Raw genomic sequence first — 18,197 nt, 5'->3', positions numbered from 1 at the left:
TGTCTTTCCGACAGCCCTGTTCTTCACCTGAGGACGGCTGCTTGCGTTGTGGCCGAAACGTCGTATTTTGTTTTATTTGTATTTTATTATTTCCCTTCTACGTGACTTTACCGAAAGAACCAAGAAGAATACATTTGTAGTGATGTCACTATGTGGTGCCCGGCTTACGAAGCCACGGCGGATAATGTGTTGGCATTACGTGTAGCCCGCTTACTGGGCATAGTACCAGCCCTAGCGGGGCTTGGGTGAGCGCTGATCAGCGCGGAGGCACCACGTACAGTGTGCGGTGCGGGCCTTCGGTGAGGGAGCGAGAGGGATTGTCAGCCAGCCAGGGTTACGTTGGGGCATGGTACGCTGGTTGACCTGCCGACACGTGACCAGATGATATTGGAGGGGGGCCACCGGTGGACGGGGGCCGTTGGGTGGTCACGTGGTCTAAAGGAGCTCTCGGGAGCCTTTGGGAAAGAGCTCGAGAGATCTAGAAGGTGGGCGGGGCGAGGGGCGGAGCCAGCCCCAGCCCAGGCCGATATAATGGGGGCCCCCGTGAGGGGCTCGGGGTTCTTCAGGTTGCTGGTGATGAAGATCCACGTCGGGTAAAAGAAGCCTCTAGCCACGCGGTCCAGGACCCAGCTTGTGGTCCTGGCTGGGACCCAGCTAACCGTGTCGAGTTCTGCCGTAGTGTGGCTAGATGAGCATTCAACACCCAAGTGTAGGTTGTGTTATACTGGTAGGAACGAAGTGGACCAGCCTACAATAGATGATATCGTCCGTCCGTCCGTCCGATGTCCGATTACGTGTAGCAACATCGCCCCCTACTGAAAACACTTGGCATGACCCTACAAAAACCTTTAGACTCTGTGAGGCTTTCCTGGCTAAACAAGTGTAACATTCCCTTATAATTCCCTCAGATAGCTTTTAATTAAAACATTTAAATTAATGAGGCTTTCCTGGCTAAACACGTGTAACATTCCCTTATAATTCCTTGAAATTAAATTAAAAACTCACAGCGCCCTAAAGCCTACAGCTAGGCCTAAAGCCTAGAACTAGGCCTCAAAGTCTCCCTTCGTATCGTACCTCCGCGTGTATGAAAGGGAGTTAATGTTTAACAATGTTACATTCCCTGATGTTTTAAAATATAAACATTTACATTTAAAGCTTTTACATTAATAATTAAAACATTTAAATTATACATTAATAATTAAAACATTTAAATTAAAAATTAACTCACAGCGCCCTAAAGCCTACAGCTAGGCCTAAAGCCTAGAACTAGGCCTCAAAATCTCCCTTCGGATCGTCCCATTAGGTGTAGCAACATCGCCCCCTACTGCAAACACTTGGCAGGACCCTAGAAAAACCTTTTGACTCAGTGGGGCTTTCCTGGCTAAACAAGTGTAATAATACATTATGTTTATATTCTTTGGTTATTCGTTCCTACCAGCCCACCCCGCAGGGTCCTGTTGTTATGTTGAGTTAGTGAAATAAATAGTGTTTGTCCACTGTTGACTTTTCAGTTGGACTCACTACACATTGTTTAAATGCGTGCCTATAAAGGGCACCATACTTCAATAGGGATTACCATTGGTACGCTATTTTAATACACACATTGGACAGGAAGGACAAGATCAAAGGGCTCGTATAATGCACATGCATAATGTACGTTGACTCATTAACCCCCCCCCCCCAACTTTGCGTAAGAGCGCAGTGTGGTCACCACATCTACACCTCTATATAAGGAATGAAACAGTTAGACTTCACAAATCTGGCTGTCGCCTGATGAAGCTGGTTGTAATTACTGGCGAAACGTAGTCAGATTGCAAATGTTGTGGCTTGGCTCTCCAACACACCGGTGTGCTGTACTAGTGTTCTGTTTACATGACAACCCTTACTAGTTGGCCGTGTCGGGTGGTGGCGGGTTTTAACAACACATTTATATATTTACGCGCTCTAACTCAAAAGAACTCAAATATTAATAACACAGTCGTTGTAAAATAAACCAAACAAATTAAATTCATTCTGTAAGGCACGTGCAATTTTTATTCTGTGTTTATTTGCAGAACTGCTATAATACATCAGACAGGAATCATCAAATGGACAGCAGATAATACAGGAGACAAAAGAGTGAACTGGAATATAATGAACCCGAAGGGAAATATCCATGCCAGGTGACCCAGCAGTGGGGTCAGTGGTTGGTTGAGCTGCTTCCAATTTCAGTCTGGCTGGGGGATAACTCGGCCCATCATCCCTTCAGGGTCACTCAAAATGAATGACCCCTTTGTGGTGATGTCAACAGTGGTTGTACAATGGAGGGAGTCACCTCTGCCATGGGAACGTGGAATTTCCACCACTGGCTTAGGGTTGTAACAGGAGATGAGCAATGCCTATTTTAAGCAGGCGATCACTTTAATGAAAAAACAGCCAAAAGAGGCACAAGGTGAATCGACATGAATGGATAAAGACAGTAGAGTGCAAAAGAAGCCGAGTTGAATGAAAGCAGCCTGAACATAGGCAAACTTGGCTTACATAGTACAACTCGAACATAGACACACTTGTCTTAGAAGACATAGTACAGGCTTCATTCCCATAGTATGTCTTGCGTATTACCAAGTTGAAACTCGAACAGCCGCTATAAACTCCAGGATGGAGTGCACGAGGCTATCCCCGTCGATGAGACCGGTGGTGCAGAGCCCGCGTCTCGCGCTGCCGATCGTGGCTCCACGCTCGGTGCAGCCAGTTCCTGGCTAATCCTGCAGACAGACGGCGGCGGCTTCACTCGCACTGCGTCCAGCGGCAAAGTCACACGCGTACGCGAGACACGCATTGAACAAATACAAAAATGCTAATGTGTCCATCTCCGATTCATTTAGTTCCTATTATTATTATTATCCAAAACGCCAGTATAATACATATTACACAACACTAGGTGCATAATGAAACATTCTAATGAAATTCCATTCTATGTTCATGATACGTGTATAAAACCGTGTATGAGAGAATGTTTTATTATTACAAATTCATGGAAATGAAATGATATTCCATCTTTTAGGCTCATGCGATCCACCAAAGCTCACTTCCAAAGTTATGGTTTCCAGGCATGCATAGCCACCACCACCACCCGGCGAATATTGGATGCTCTTTCTCTTGTGGTGTCTATCATTAGGCCAGGCGTTAGATTGCTCAGCAGGGCCACCTGGAACCTGCCCCTCCTGGTGCCAGCCCAGTAGCTGGCATCACACGAAAGCTTTCACTCGTAATCCTATTGTGCTGTTTCTCTTTGAAGATTTTGCCACGAACTACTGCAGGCACCATCAATATTATCAAAATAAAAAAGACGAGCATTACCTTTTTTCCTTCGTACTCCTCCTCCTCCAGAGCTCCCTTTTCCTGCACAAAAACAACATTGGGATGTTCTCATTCCAAGAGTTTACGTAAACAATAAATCAATAAAAGCCCCTGGCAAGTAACAATCTGTAAGTTTTCCATGAATTGCGCTGCAGTGGACGGCATTACTGGGGTTATGATTTTTGAACACTTGTAAGTTTAAAAATAACAGTCAACGTGATTTCCTGCTCAAATGACAATCGCGGCGGTGCTCGTTTCAGCCCTGACCCAGTAGTGGAACTTCTTTCCTTTGGTGGGGGTGCATCTATCCATACTACCACCACTGTTGACTTTTTCAAAGAGTGCAAGCTGGACCAGTTACACGCTCCCATTGCGAGCTGCCTGCTTCTAGTGCTAGGCCACCTGACCAGGTTATCAAACTGACAAAAGCCACAATCAATGTTCAGTCATAATTAGAGTAAAAGCTGAAACGTTATTGCTGCTGTAACTGTGTTCACACCATACCAGCAAGAGCATTAACATTTAATATTTTACTGGTTAACAATTATATATCAACATTTGCATATCCACATGTGCAAAGCAGCTACTTTTGAAGGCTGATATGCATTTCCACATGGGTTATTCAACAGACTCTTTCGCCAAAAAGTTAATGGCTCCTGCCAAATAATAACTTGAATCCTAACGTTAACACAGAAACATGGGCGGCAGAGCGGCGGCGCTGTGGTAACACTCCTCCCTCGCAGTAAGACGTCCCTGGGTTCAATTCCCGACACGGACGTCGTTCTGTGTGGAGATTTACCATTCTCCCCCTGTTCTGCATGAGTTTCCTGTGTGTTGTCCGGTTTCAGAACACAACAACTCAACGCACAAAGGCACTGGAAGCAGTAACCGAATCTGAGCGCTTCTTGCTGCCAGGCACGAGCGTTACCACCGTGGAACACTGCCGTCACTAAAAGAGCCCTTCATGCCAAACACGGCAGCATGGCTGGTGGGGAGGCCAGAGGCTTTGCCGGTACCTGCTCGTCGTCGCCGTGCCGGCGGCTCTCCTTAGCCGCGTGGCGGCTGCGCTCCTCCTCGATCGCCTGGTAGAAGTCGCGCTCGGCCCGCGCCACCAGGTCGTGGCGAGACTCCTCGGCCTGGCTCTCGCGCCCTTCCTCGTCACGTCCCTGCTCCGAGCGGCCCCTCTCCTTCAAACGCATCTCCCGGTGTCGCGCCTCCAGGATCTTCTCTCGCTTTGTCTCCCGCTCGAACATCTCGGCGTTGGAAGGCAGGCGGAAAAGGTGGCGTTAAACACCATGCTCTACTTCAAACTTCCCCTTTCAAAAATGACACTTTGTCGACAGAATAATGGCTGCTTTTTTTTCAGTGGTACCCTACAAATCTGTATTCAGTAGGGGTCGATCCATTGTAGGACCCCACCTAAACCCAGAGTGTGGGAGACTGTAAGAGCAGATGTCTGAGGTGCCAGCTGTGCAACTTTTGCAGAATCTGACGCAAGGAGGCCTTGTAACTTGAGCAGCATTGGCCGCGACAATCTATTTATCTTGACGGACCTTGTAACATGCCATTAGTTCAGGTAAATCGCACGCAAATACTAAAGTGACTTTTCTGTGAAGACGGCTCCGAATGAAAGGAGGTCAAGGGTATCCCCAAACTGTAACGGAGGATGTGGCCTCACTTACTGCAGTGATGAGAGCCTTCTCATTGCGCTGCAGTGACGAGAGACCGGAGGAGAGCTCCAGGAGCGTCGCTGTGCCGTTCTGGGACCCACACGCCAAAAACCGCCCATTGTCCTGAATCCGCAGGCTGTGCAGGGGCTCATCGCTCACCTAGACACATAACGCAGGCAATGCCATTCCAAGGATGTACCTTTCCATGCTTCTTTGCACACTTTCCATTTCTGTCATTTTATTTGACAATGTCCAAGTTTTTGGTACGTGTTAAATACCATTAACATGGACTGCTTAAATACGTTCTTCTTTGGGCACGTGGGTACGTTATCCAATGTTAACCCAGTCACGGGAGCATGTCCGTGAACACAGACAGGCGGTGATGTGGCACAGTGACCGTGGACGAGCGTATCACATCCCACTGCGAGTGAAGCACCATGAGGCGCTGCATGCGGGTGGCGCCAGCTGCTGAAGGAGCAGAGGCAGCCCGCCTGGAGTCCGGCAGCGCTCCGGAGGCAGCAGCAGCAGCAGTGGGGATTGGTGGATCACACACAGATGTTGTCAAACCCCCTTCTTACCGGTGGCCGTTGAGAAAGAGCTGTACCCTGGCTCACCAGGAGAAGCGGCACAGCAAAGTGCGGACTAATATCATCATTCAACCTATAAGGGATAGAGTGTTTACCCCTTGCACACTGTGGGTTTTCCTGAATTATCTGATTTCCTCCCATTCATATGAACACTCATTAATCGGCTGGAAACATATTCATCTATATGCATTTAACGGCAGCAGTTTCTTTGGGGAAACTAAGGGACATGTCTCGGACCGTGTTCGTGAGCATAAGGCAGATTTGAAACACGGTAGGACCAATACTTCTGCCGTGGCTGATCATTGTTTTAATGCGGCTGGCTCACACGAAATTGATTTCTCTAAGACGATGGAACTTTGCAAGCCTACTGGCTATCAACAAAGATTCGTTCATGAAGCCATCCATATATACAGACACAGAGACAATTTCAACCGAGAGGAAGGTTATAGACTCAGCAATCATTCGAAAGATGTCATCAACCACTTTTGGTCATGACTTGATTTGTGTTTTCTTGTCATCCTCCACCGTCAGCAGTGTGGGTGTGTGGAGCGAGGTGCAATGCTTTGATTAGTGTAGACCTACTGCCGGTGTCAGAGCTTTCTCCGACATTAACATAAGCTGCCCCACCCATCTCTAAACCTTTATAAACAGCTCTTTGATTGGTGTAGACATACTGTCGGTGTCGAGCTTTATTCTACATTAACATTAGCTGCCCCACCCATCTCTAAACCTTTATAAACAGCTTGCCCTCAGAGGCTAACCTCCCTGTTCCTGATGATGACCGCTTGAATTGCGATCGAAACGTCGTGATATTTTTATTCACTTTATTTTTATTATTTTATTGTTATTTTTTATATCTACGTGACTTTACCGAAAGAACCATAGAATATGCATCTAACGTGTTTGCAGTTTGCATGAGTGCCGCTGTTATAAAAACGCGTATTGTTACTACGACTACCTGCAGAGTGAGAGTCGCATTGTTCTGCTTGAACAGCAGGTCCCACACGTCGAGCGAGCCATCCATCTTGGTGGTAAAGAAGACGGCCGGGCGCACCGGACTCCAAGAGCCGTCGGTCAGGTACGACATGTGGTACCTGCAGAGAACCACCACTTGGCTACTAACGCACAGCATCGCAGGGGCTCGCTGAAATGACCTTTACCCGAATTTTAAATCGAGTTGCCACCTGTTCAGGAAATTGAGATCTGCGTTCAAGTGGCAGGAATTGATTTGTAGTGAGATCTGGTTACCGGTATTTTGTTGAATTTCATTTTTACAATAACCTGCATAGTTTTGATAGACCTAGGCTGACTGGCGGATATGTTTAGGTGCCATCTGTAGAAAAGATGGCAGACCTAGTCTGAACTTTGAGACCGATCGTGAGCCAAGTGCTCCAGCCACAGCACCAGATGGCAAGGAACGGAATATAACAGTAAATACGTGACGGGTTCTTTGCACTCACTTTGTCCACATGATGGACGAGTCACGGATTTCTTCTGACCAGATGCGAGCGGTCCAGTCTCCAATGGTCAGGAAGTTTTTGGGAAAAAACGGATGTCGCTGCAGGGCGTAGACAGGACCGTGATGGCCGCTGTAGGTGCCCACGATTTTCTCCGCCGGGGTCTTGGCTTTGCGGTTGCAGGACACCACCATCCCCTGCTCTGTCCCCACCATGAACTTGGTGGGCTGCGTGGGACACGGCGTGTCAGGTTAATACGGGAGGATTCCCTCCTCAGACGCCAGTGATCGCTGCCAACTGCATCAAGATGTTGTCAGCTGGCAACATCCAGAAATTGTAGGAAAATGACAATTACATCAAACGCGCATGTCACTGTGAAATTGTAAGATATTCACTGTTATTCTTTGGGTCTTTCGGTAAAGTCGCGTAGTATCTATGTGACTTTACCGAAAGACCCAAAGAATATGAATTCCTGCAGTCACGAAAGCTTTAAGTCAAGATATTTACTGTTCTTTAAGACGAGGACCTTTTTTTGAATTTTAACACGTCATATTTTCCGGTTCTTTTCTTTCCAAAGGGAATTTTCAGGGAGAGCCAACTTTGGCAACTTCTCCTGCCTAATGTTCCTCATGTCCATCTTATGCTGCGCTTACCTTTGAACAAACGCGTCCATTGCTTTCACGGCTGTGCTGGCCGAGAACTCTGATGGACGCTCACCCCTCTCAATCCTCACTCCAACATCAAACTCACCGATCTAACTGCTGTCCTCCTGTCTGCAGGTGGTCACCGACTTTTGCACTCGACAAAAAGGTGTCAGTTTTGTTGCCAGATAGAAGGGTAAAGAACCAATTATCAACCATTACGGTGTTGTGCTGTGTTCTACTTTCCATTTGGAGTTGAATACATCGTTTGTAAAACTGGGTCTAGTTTTAGAAAACTGAATTTGATCGTGAAAAGTAACATATTGGTTTGGCAAAGATGAAAGTTTTAAATCAGTGCATATTACCTGTGATGGCAGATAGATCAGAAGAATCTGCCAAGTGCTCAGAGAAGCATGGAGAGGTGCATAGTCGGAATTACATTGGAAGTCAGAGGTATGAGCATGTGGATGAGAGAACAAATGCAGTTGTAAGACATCGATGGTATTGACTGTAAGTGGGTCTCTGTGGGACACAGCGCTAGATGGGACAATGGCCGGTGGATGCGACTCATGAAGGAATAGCAGCAAATGGAGAGAACAGGCCCGAGATGACAACAAGCAAAGAGATGGGCCGATGAAATCAACTCATTGGCAGGAGCGAGATGGATTGGGGCATCACAGAAACATGAGGTATGGTGACAGCATGGACATGCTTTCATCCAGCTATGGATCAACCATGGCTGATGATGATAATGATGTTCCGCTATACGATATACATTTGTCCCGATACTATACACTGCACACTGTCGACAACACTACACAAGTCACTAGTTTCACTCATAAACCAAAAGTGTGTTTGAAGCCCTAAATATTTACCCTTTAAACTATTTACTGCCTCATAAAAAGCCGAGACACGGAACGACATACATGGACGCTGCGATGACGCTGCACCAGCTCACTCCAGCAAATGAAACTCTGCTTGCCGACTGATTACGCCCTAATGAACCCGACACAGCATTGGTGCACGTAAGCACCGGTCGCACTGCTTAAAGTTTAGAGAGATTTACATCCTATTAGTACTGCAGTATCAAACTATTCAATCCATAGATGTTAAAACACGTAAAATATGTGCACTGCATGTATACACCTCTCAGCCTTGTCTAGACCACCAGCTCAAAAAGAACTGAACGCATGGCTATTTTGTATTTTTTGAGGACTCATCAGTGCAGTCGTTCGTGTTCGCTGCTGCCATAAGTCTCTGGGAGCCAAATATGTGGGAGGCTTGTTACCTTCACAATAAGGAGATCCATTAACTAGTCTCAAGGCAACAATAATTCAACCATTCATTAAATACGCACCTGCGAGTGTGAAGACATGATTTAATATTAAGAAAAAACACTTACAATTATAATAGTAATGGTTATTATATTCAGTCAGTCTGATGTACCATGGTGGGCTCAAACTCCAGACAGGTGGCTCCCATTGCGTTGTCTAAATCCCCTTTCTTGGCAGGGTCGAGCGCGAGGCGTTCCATGGGCTCCGTCATCCTGCGCACGTCCCACCACAGCACCTGCCACACGGACGCCCAGACATCTCACCCTCCACCCTGGACAACCGCCCACCCGCCCGCGCGCCAAGCCTATGCAACTCATGTCGCCTCCACAGTGCTGCTGCTGGATTACAGGCGTGTGCCCGGCTAATATATGACTATATCTTATTAACACAGGGGACTCTTAGCTCAAGGGCAGGGTGGCAAAGTGGTAACACTTGTGCCTCATCCTGGGTTTGATTCCCAACTCTCTCCCTGTTATGCATGGGGTTTCCTCTGGGTTCTTAGTTTACTACCATAGCTAAACACACCCACGCGCGCAATGCTACTGGTATTGGCGAACACATCCCAAGGATGAGAAATTATCTGCAAATTACTCAATTGGGATAACATGTAGCAGCAACATCGCCCCCTCCTGTTGAAACTTGGAAGGACCCTCCTGAAAAAGAGTATTGAGACTTTCCTGGGTAAACAAGCATCATATTACTTAATAATAAATAACTACACTAACCAGGGGAATGCTGGGGATGGGGGTTGAGTATTTATCCTCACTCAATGGGTCTAGAGCAGTGTTCCCAACCATTGTGCACCCGCGGGCCCAACTGTAAACCCTCCAAAAACTTCTGCGAGTCACCGTGCAGTAAAAACGTGGTGTTTTGTGACACAAAAACCAGATGTGCAACAGTTCCGCCGATTTACCACCAGTGGCCAGTGGACCGCAGCTTAGGACCCACTGTTCTAGATGGTACGTTGAATTTGTGATTATGACATGATCGTCCACCACTGGATTGTGTTTCCTGCAAGGTCTACAAGCACATGTGATCACGATTCACTTCCACTGGCTGTACAAAGAAGTTAGTATCACCAAAGTGTTTGCATCTCACGTGGTTCCAGTTTCTGCTCTATGCAATTCATCAGTATGAGGAATAACCAAGAACACTTCCAAGTGCAGTATTACTGTCCACCGTTAGCCTTCACTGACCACCGGCGAGGAGCGAACCGTGCAACACACCTGCCCGTCGGTGGAGCACGAGAAGAACTCGGTGCCGGTCTTGGACTGCTGCCAGATGACCTTGTAGACGGGGTCCCGGTGGCTGTGCTCGATGGCCGTGGTCTCCACGGGCTGACAGCCCTTGCGTGTGTCCCAATAGGCTACAGACGTGACAAGGAACGTGGTTTTTATTTTTATTAAGACATTCTGTGACTGTTGAAAGTAATATTAATGTAGGCTTATATTTCCGAGGAATAGTGGCTCTTCGATGATGACTGATGTTAAACTTTGACTACCATGTGATATCAGTGGCTTTATGTGATTGGCCTCCAGGTCAGAAGGCACGCGTGTCCAGCCACACAATACCTGCGACTGTCGGTGATTGGTTGCCAACACTTTTCATATGAAATCAGTGCAATGGACAGGGACAGCATAACCCCAGCAGGAGACTGCACATGCGGTGATAACCACAGCACAGCAGGAGTCAAGCGTGCCGGCAAATCCTCTACCTTCACGGTGAGGAGCTTCGACTTCAATTGTGCTCATCGTCAGCCTTTAATACATGAATTTAAAGTCACGTCTGACTCTACTTTCATAGCATCTATGGCATTCCACACAATTGTCTGGCTGATAGTAAACATTTTATACACATGGGCAGCCTCCAATAATAGCAGACACTTAGACGACATAACCTGCAGTTATGATGTCATGGTGCCCTGTGGAATCAGTGGGATTGGGGAACGGTAGTGAAGTGGTTACCGTACTGCGCTACGAACACGGAGACCCGAATGCTATTGCTGCTCATGACCAACAACAGTGACGATTATCTTCTGAACCAATCCTGTGCCTCCCCTAGGTCGATTCAGCGTCAAATGAGTACCTGGTAGAATGTGTAAACATCACCACTAGGGAGACAGAGGCAGCTGGATGTGGTGCTGCGACACCCCTTGTGTGCCGTGCCGTCCTTAATAGGTGCTAGCTAACAGCACTTGCCCCTACAATCCGTTAAGGCTGTACTGGGGATCTTTGTCTCTATATAATCGGCTAACATTCTATCTGCATCAAATCTGTGATGAGAATTCCCATCACAACAGAGAATGTACGCACGCCGGAACACAAATAGATTTAAACTAGATTCGAAGCTTTCGTGACTTCAGGAATTACTCTTTAGTTCTTTCGGTAAAGTCACGTAGAAAATATATTTAAATAATAATAAAATACGACGTTTCGGTTGTAACACAAACAACCATCATCAGGTAAGGATGAATGATAAAACACAGACACGGGAACAACACAGGCAGACACGCATGCAGAGAGAGACACACACAAAGACACACCGGGCGTGACACACACCAAGACGAACAGAAGGACAACGAATCTGTGCCGAGGCCTTAAATAGAGAGGGGGGGGAGGGGCCGGGGCAGAGAGAGGACTGGGGAGGTGGGACCAGCTGACGCACGAGGGGACAATGAGGGAGCAGTGTGGAATTCCGGACCACAGTGGCCGAAGGAGGGACGATGGTTTAGAGCAAGAAAATCGAAAGTTTGAGAAAGCAAATTTAGTAAAATTAAGAAGTGTAACGCAATGCACCACAGAGGGTCGGTTAACACACAGTTAACGCATAGCCTGGTTGATTAACGTTTTTCCAAAGATTGCTGAATTAGAAGTAAAGTGTGATAAAACACAGACACGGAAACAGCATAGGCAGACCCACATGTAGAAAGAGACGCAACACAAAGACACACGGAAACAGCATAGGCAGACCCACAAGCAGAAAGAGACACACAACACAAAGACACACGGAAACAGCATAGGCAGACCCACAAGCAGAAAGAGACACACAACACAAAGACACACGGAAACAGCATAGGCAGACCCACATGTAGAAAGAGACGCAACACAAAGACACACGGAAACAGCATAGGCAGACCCACAAGCAGAAAGAGACACACAACACAAAGACACACGGAAACAGCATAGGCAGACCCACAAGCAGAAAGAGACACACAACACAAAGACACACGGAAACAGCATAGGCAGAACCACATGTAGAAAGAGACACACAACACAAAGACACGCCGAACTGTGCTGTATGAACTGATGGCAAATACACGTTAAAGGGCCCGCGTAATCATACACGCGCGGTTGCTATGTACGAACCAATCTGGCCATTGTATGAGCCAGCCACGAGGATGTGTGAGTCCTTCGGGTTGTACTCCAGGCACACGAGGGGAGATGCTGGCTTCAGAGTGAGTTCCGGCTTATTGGGGGTTTCTGAGCGCAGAGAAAACAAGCATCGTTACCTAACATGAGACATGATTGGAACATGTTTCAATGATAATAATAATAATTTAAACTTGTGACGCGCACAGAATAAGTTCACTCTCGTAGAGAGAACACTCAGAGATGCAAAGAGCTACCACAGACATGCAGGAAGGCAGCCACCACATGATTAGCCGGCAGCCCCAATTTCCCTCGTTAAATCTTGACTCAAAGCTTTCGTGACTGCAGGAATTCATACTCTTTGGGTCTTTCGGTAAAGTCACGTAGAAAAAAAAAATCACGACGTTTCGATCGCAACGCATGCAATCGTCTTCAGGTGAAAAATACAGCAGGCGGACTGCTGAGGCAAGAATAAATGTAACGAGAGAGCTACTGCAGCCAAAGGTTAGATAGGTTTGAGATGGGATCAACCCATGAGTAAGTGGGCGGGGCTAGAGATGGAATTTGCAGTAAATGTAAGATCGCAGAGCTAGATATACCTCGGCTATTATGCTACTTGAGATGAGCATGTCAATGTGTTAATGTAACTCCACGACTACGGTGCTAAAGAAGCCATTGTAGTGCTCGAGATGAGAGATTAGCATGTCAATGTGAGACGGCTCCCGCAGCAGCGGCTGTGTTAATGAGAGACATTCAGCCTATTAAACAACGAGCGCCACCACCGCATCGAGGAAAAGGGAGCAGCAGCTATGTTAGTGAGACATTTAGCCTGTTAATGTGAAGACATTAAACAAGGTAATGTAACTCAGAGAGTCGGAAAAACCTGCTAACATAGGCAGGTAGGATGGAAGCATCACAGCCAGTGATGACTTTACCTGGTAAAATAACGTCATTCCAATGATTGCTCAGTTTGTACCCATCTTCTCAGTTGAAATTGTCTGTATTTATATATCTGGATGGCTTCATGAACAAATCTTTGTTGATTGCCAGTGGGTTTGCATAGTACCTTCGTCTTGGAGAAATCTATTTCATGTGTGCCCACAGCGTTAAAACAATGATCAGCCACGGCAGAGGTGTTGGTCCTACCGTGTTTCAGATCCACCTTGTGTTCACGAACACGGTCTGAGACATTTCGCTTAGTTCCCCCAATGTAACTACTGCCGCAGGCACAGTTGAGTTTGTAGACGCCGGGGTATTGCATGTCAGGGATCACATCCTTCACAGATGGGATCAGATCACGAATTTTATGTACTGTGTTAAATCGGACCTGGATCTTGTATTTGCTCATGATTTTGGAAATATTTTAGTGATCCCTGCTATGTATGGCAAGGTGATGGTTTTGATTGGGTCCTGAGGTGGTTCTCTCCCAACAGTTGGGGTGACAGCTTTACGGATTGTGCAATCCTAGTTAAGTTTAAAGTTATTTTGTATAACCAGGTGAAAACTCAAGGGATGATGATGAGTCTCGATTGCAAGAGTGATCCAAGTCACCAAAATGGAAAAAAAAATATGAAATAAAGTTTCAGCAGTGAAGCAAATAGAAATTAGAACCAAACCACTGTGTTGTCGCAGGGGAAATTGAAGATATTGCACCAATATAAATCAACGTGAAGTATTTTCTGCAAAGTGAGTTGGCTCAGGCAGATTCGTTGCAGACCAATTATAGCACAATTCCAATTAAGTTACAAAAGTATTGTGTATGGTGACTACTGTAATAACATGTAAAGAGCCAAGTATGTATGTGATGTATGTGGTGGTGGTGGTGGTAGCAGTTTTCTGCAGCTTGCCACTCGCCTATGTCCCAAATGTAGGAGTCGGAGCTTGTGCCCGACGTGGCCCCTTGGAATTCCAGACAGGAGTAAGCCACTGCCAGCTTACGTCCTGCATCGGGGTGCCATGACAGGTGTGTGGCTGTTCGTTTCAGCTCATTTGGATCTCTTCCAGAAAAAAAGAAAGCACAACATTTACATCTGTGGCAACAATCTTCGGCAATGTGAACAGAGACAGGGTGTATGTATGTTGAACTTATTTCGCGTCGTACGCAGCCAACTGCGCTAATCGGAGAATTTTCCTTCAATTAGATAATTATGCATGAGAAGTACTGCCCAAAAGCAGAAGGTCAATGTGAAGACAGCAAGAGATCAGAAAAATCTGGATACCCACTGAAAAACGTTGATTGTTTTAGCAGAAGGCTGCTCCTCCTCCACCTCCACAGACTCAGCCTCAAAGTACTCCTGGTAGATATTGATGGCATTATTCTGCTTCACACAGTGCTCCATCATCTACGGGTGAACAACGCAAAAAGACAAGGTTGCACTAATTACCCTATGTGTGCACGCAGCCCTTGGCAAAGTAAATTGTGTTCTGGAAGCATGCCAGCTATTTGCTTGTATTAACTCATTACTTGCATAATCCTAGGGAAGGCTACAGATTGTCAAGTGATTCAAAGACTGACTTAACAATGTCATGGTCATGTAAATGAACAATACAAATCAGCAATATCCCTTTTCCTTTGTGGGTCTGATACTGGACATAACGATCCATTTCCGATTGTCTACATATGTGATAATAAATAACAATGAAACCCAAAATATACAAAGTAACACAACAAAGTAGGTCATCTAAACCTTTAAACAAATCATCAGATTTGGTTTATTTATTGTGTTAAAAGCACCATAATTTTACACACTCGTGACAAGAAATTGCAACGTTCCACAACCATCGTGCCAAGTGAGTGCAGCATCTTTCGCTGCATGCAACGCTTACAGTGCCCAAGTGTGTGATGATGTTCACGTAATTTTCATCCTTCTCCACTTTCTTGCGGTAGCGAATGGTCTGCTCTGCTTCCTGCGGATTGACATCTTTTGGCCAGCCACCTTCCACATGGTTTACACCTTTACTTTCTGTGTCAAAGCGTTCCGTGTTCACCTGTGAGATGAAATGAGATGGAAAGTGACAACAATTTTACAATGACAATCGCAAGAAAACCACAATTCTATCTATAATCGAAGTTAAAATACTTGTCATTATGCCCCATACAGTAGGCCCGTGCTTCTCAAATTATTTCATTCTACATTACTCACTTTCGAGCTTGCTCGTCCTGTACGGCACACCATGTGGGCCTGGGTGGGTAGGAATGCGTTGTAGCTAAGAGGGGGTTGAGAGGGCTGGGAGTTGACGGTCGTGTGCCACACTGTGCATGCGTACATACATTATGTATGTTGAACTTCTTTCGCACCGTACATAGCCAATCGTGCTATCGGAGCTGCATAGGTGACCAATGGCGAGGGGAGGCCTGTCCTCGAATTCAGGAAAATGGGCGTGGCACACCTGGGGCCTTGCCGCGGCTGCACAGCAGCTGTGAAGGACTACAGCAGGGCAACGCAGCCGAGCGGCACTTGTGAGACGCGAACGGCTGCACCTACCTCGTGCTCGGACATCTCCTGTACGCACTGCACTCCGATGTCACACGGGTTGCGAGAAATGTAGTCGGCGGCCAGGCTCGGATCGGGCAATATGTCAACGTGCAGCTCGCCGGGCGGTCAGAGAAGTTGCATTGGCGTCCAAACTCATTGCGCTTCTTGGTGTACACGTACACAATCTCCATCTCCACTCGTTGTGTCAGGCCGGCCTGATAGGCGGCACCCAGACACTACCACGTTTCCGCTTCTGTTTCTAACCTGCAGAGAAACACAAAGGGTACAATGAAACACTTTTTGTATTACTCAAGCAAACTCTTTTTTATTTTACCAGGTAAGGCCCACTGAGCTGTATAGGTATTTTAAAGTGGCCTGGCCACAAATGATAGCTCAACAAAGTGGCTTATCATCACGTGGAAATTTATACAGCCAAATACTCTAAATGCATGTCCTCAGCGTGGAGGGAAAGAGTGGAGAACCCCGAGAAAAAACCACGCGCCCACGGGGAGAACATGGAAACTCCAAATATACAGCAGCATTCAGCGTCGGGATTGAAGCCACGCTTTCCTCCATACCAGGCGAGGTAGTTAACACCTCGCCACCGCAGCACCCATTAACATGTACATTCAATGCACAAGTATTAGCTATTCGTCCAAGGGACAGAGCTGGAATTGCTACCACCTAAAGTAGCAAGACTTTAGTCATACCGATGTATTTATTCGGCGAGTACGAGTGAATGACTTGCCCCGCTCACTAATTCCACATGGTTCTCGCACCATTCACTCACTACTGCTGTTCACATAAAGACATTGAGACCACTCTCGTCATGTGACCTCAGGTGGGTACCGACAAGTGAGAACATCCGGTCTGGGCTGGTGCACGACACGAACCAGTGGCTGGAAACGAATCTCATCTCGGGGAACAAGCGTGGTTAATGTACGGGAGGCATGCGGGACACTATCCACAATAAATCAGCACCACCATTTCCTGGCCACCTTTACTGCCCCGCATCTACAACATCCGGGAAGCCCTGTTAGTAACCACACACTAACCAGACCCTCACATGCTTAGCTTGTATGAGATCCGTGACTTACTCATATGTGAACGGATCATTCAAACAAACACTTGGTTGACGATACAAGTGTGGCTGAAACACGTACACAGTGTTAGTGTTGTGGTTGGTGGACACACACCCACGTGGAGGATACCGGCCGTACACCGCTAAGTGACGGTGACGTCACCGCGGCGCCTGTGCCAGGCCAGGTGCACATTGAGGCCCACGTGAAGTGTCGAAGGCTCGCTGCCAGGAGGTCACGGAACAGGCCCTGGTGGTATACCATGGGTTGTTGACTAGACTGAGATGACTTGCAGATGCACAAATGGTGTGCGGTGCACACAGACACACTCACAGGGGGTGGACACTCATAGGGGGTGGACACACACAGGGGGTCGACACTCACAGGGGGTGGACACACACAGGGCGTGGACACTCATAGGGGGTGGACACACACAGGGGGTCGACACTCACAGGGGGTGGACACTCACAGGAGGTGGACACTCACAGGAGGTGGACACACAGGGGTTGGACACTCACAGGAGGTGGACACACACAGGGGGTGGACACTCATAGGGGGTGGACACACACAGGGGGTCGACACTCACAGGGGGTGGACACTCACAGGAGGTGGACACACACAGGGGGTGGACACTCACAGGGGGTGGACACTCACAGGAGGTGGACACACACAGGAGGTGTACACTCACAGGAGGTGGACACACAGGGGGTGAACACTCACAGGGGGTGGACACTCACAGGGGTGGACACACAGGAGGTGGACACTCACAGGGGGTGGACACACACAGGAGGTGGACACACAGGGGGTGGACACACACAGGAGGTGGACACCCACAGGAGGTGGACACTCACATGGGGTGGACACTCACAGGGGGTGGACACACACAGGAGGTGGACACTCACAGGGGTGGACACTCACAGGGGGTGGACACTCACAGGGGGTGGACACTCACAGGGGTGGACACTCACAGGTGGACACTCACAGGGGGGTGGACACACAGGAGATGGACACACACACAGGTGGACACTCATAGTGGGTGGACACCACAACCTGGTTGACCGGCGGTCGTCCTCCCGGCCGAGTCGCCTCACCAAGTCGCCTCGTCCGCGTCCTCGGCGTCTCCATGGCGACGAGGCGGGGGGGGGCGGGGCCGTCCCCCGTTGCCAGGCGCGAGGTTTTCCCTCCGTCTGGGCGCCCCGCCCCCACGCGGCAGTGACGCGTGAAGTGGGGGCGGGGCCTGTCGCGA

At 47.7% G+C, this 18,197-nt stretch overlaps 1 protein-coding gene across 1 annotated transcript; it reads right to left on the bottom strand.

Annotated features, from left to right (window-relative positions):
• Positions 1–2,637: 2,637 nt before the first annotated feature.
• Positions 2,638–18,028, bottom strand: LOC133342831 (dynein axonemal intermediate chain 2-like). Its single transcript, XM_061552138.1, is given in 15 exon segments — positions 2,638–2,775; positions 3,340–3,381; positions 4,356–4,592; positions 5,022–5,168; positions 6,555–6,690; positions 7,057–7,280; positions 9,141–9,263; positions 10,255–10,394; positions 12,394–12,507; positions 14,251–14,393; positions 14,620–14,738; positions 15,223–15,384; positions 15,882–15,994; positions 15,997–16,136; positions 18,002–18,028. Coding segments are annotated over 14 exon segments (1,776 nt in total). The 5' UTR covers positions 16,064–16,136; positions 18,002–18,028; the 3' UTR covers positions 2,638–2,766.
• Positions 18,029–18,197: the final 169 nt, after the last annotated feature.

Source organism: Lethenteron reissneri, chromosome 16 (assembly GCF_015708825.2).
Source record: "Lethenteron reissneri isolate LAM-NWPU_2019-01 chromosome 16, ASM1570882v1, whole genome shotgun sequence".
In the NCBI taxonomy this organism is placed as follows: Eukaryota; Metazoa; Chordata; class Hyperoartia; order Petromyzontiformes; family Petromyzontidae; genus Lethenteron; species Lethenteron reissneri.
This window is presented reverse-complemented; position numbering and strand designations above follow the sequence as displayed.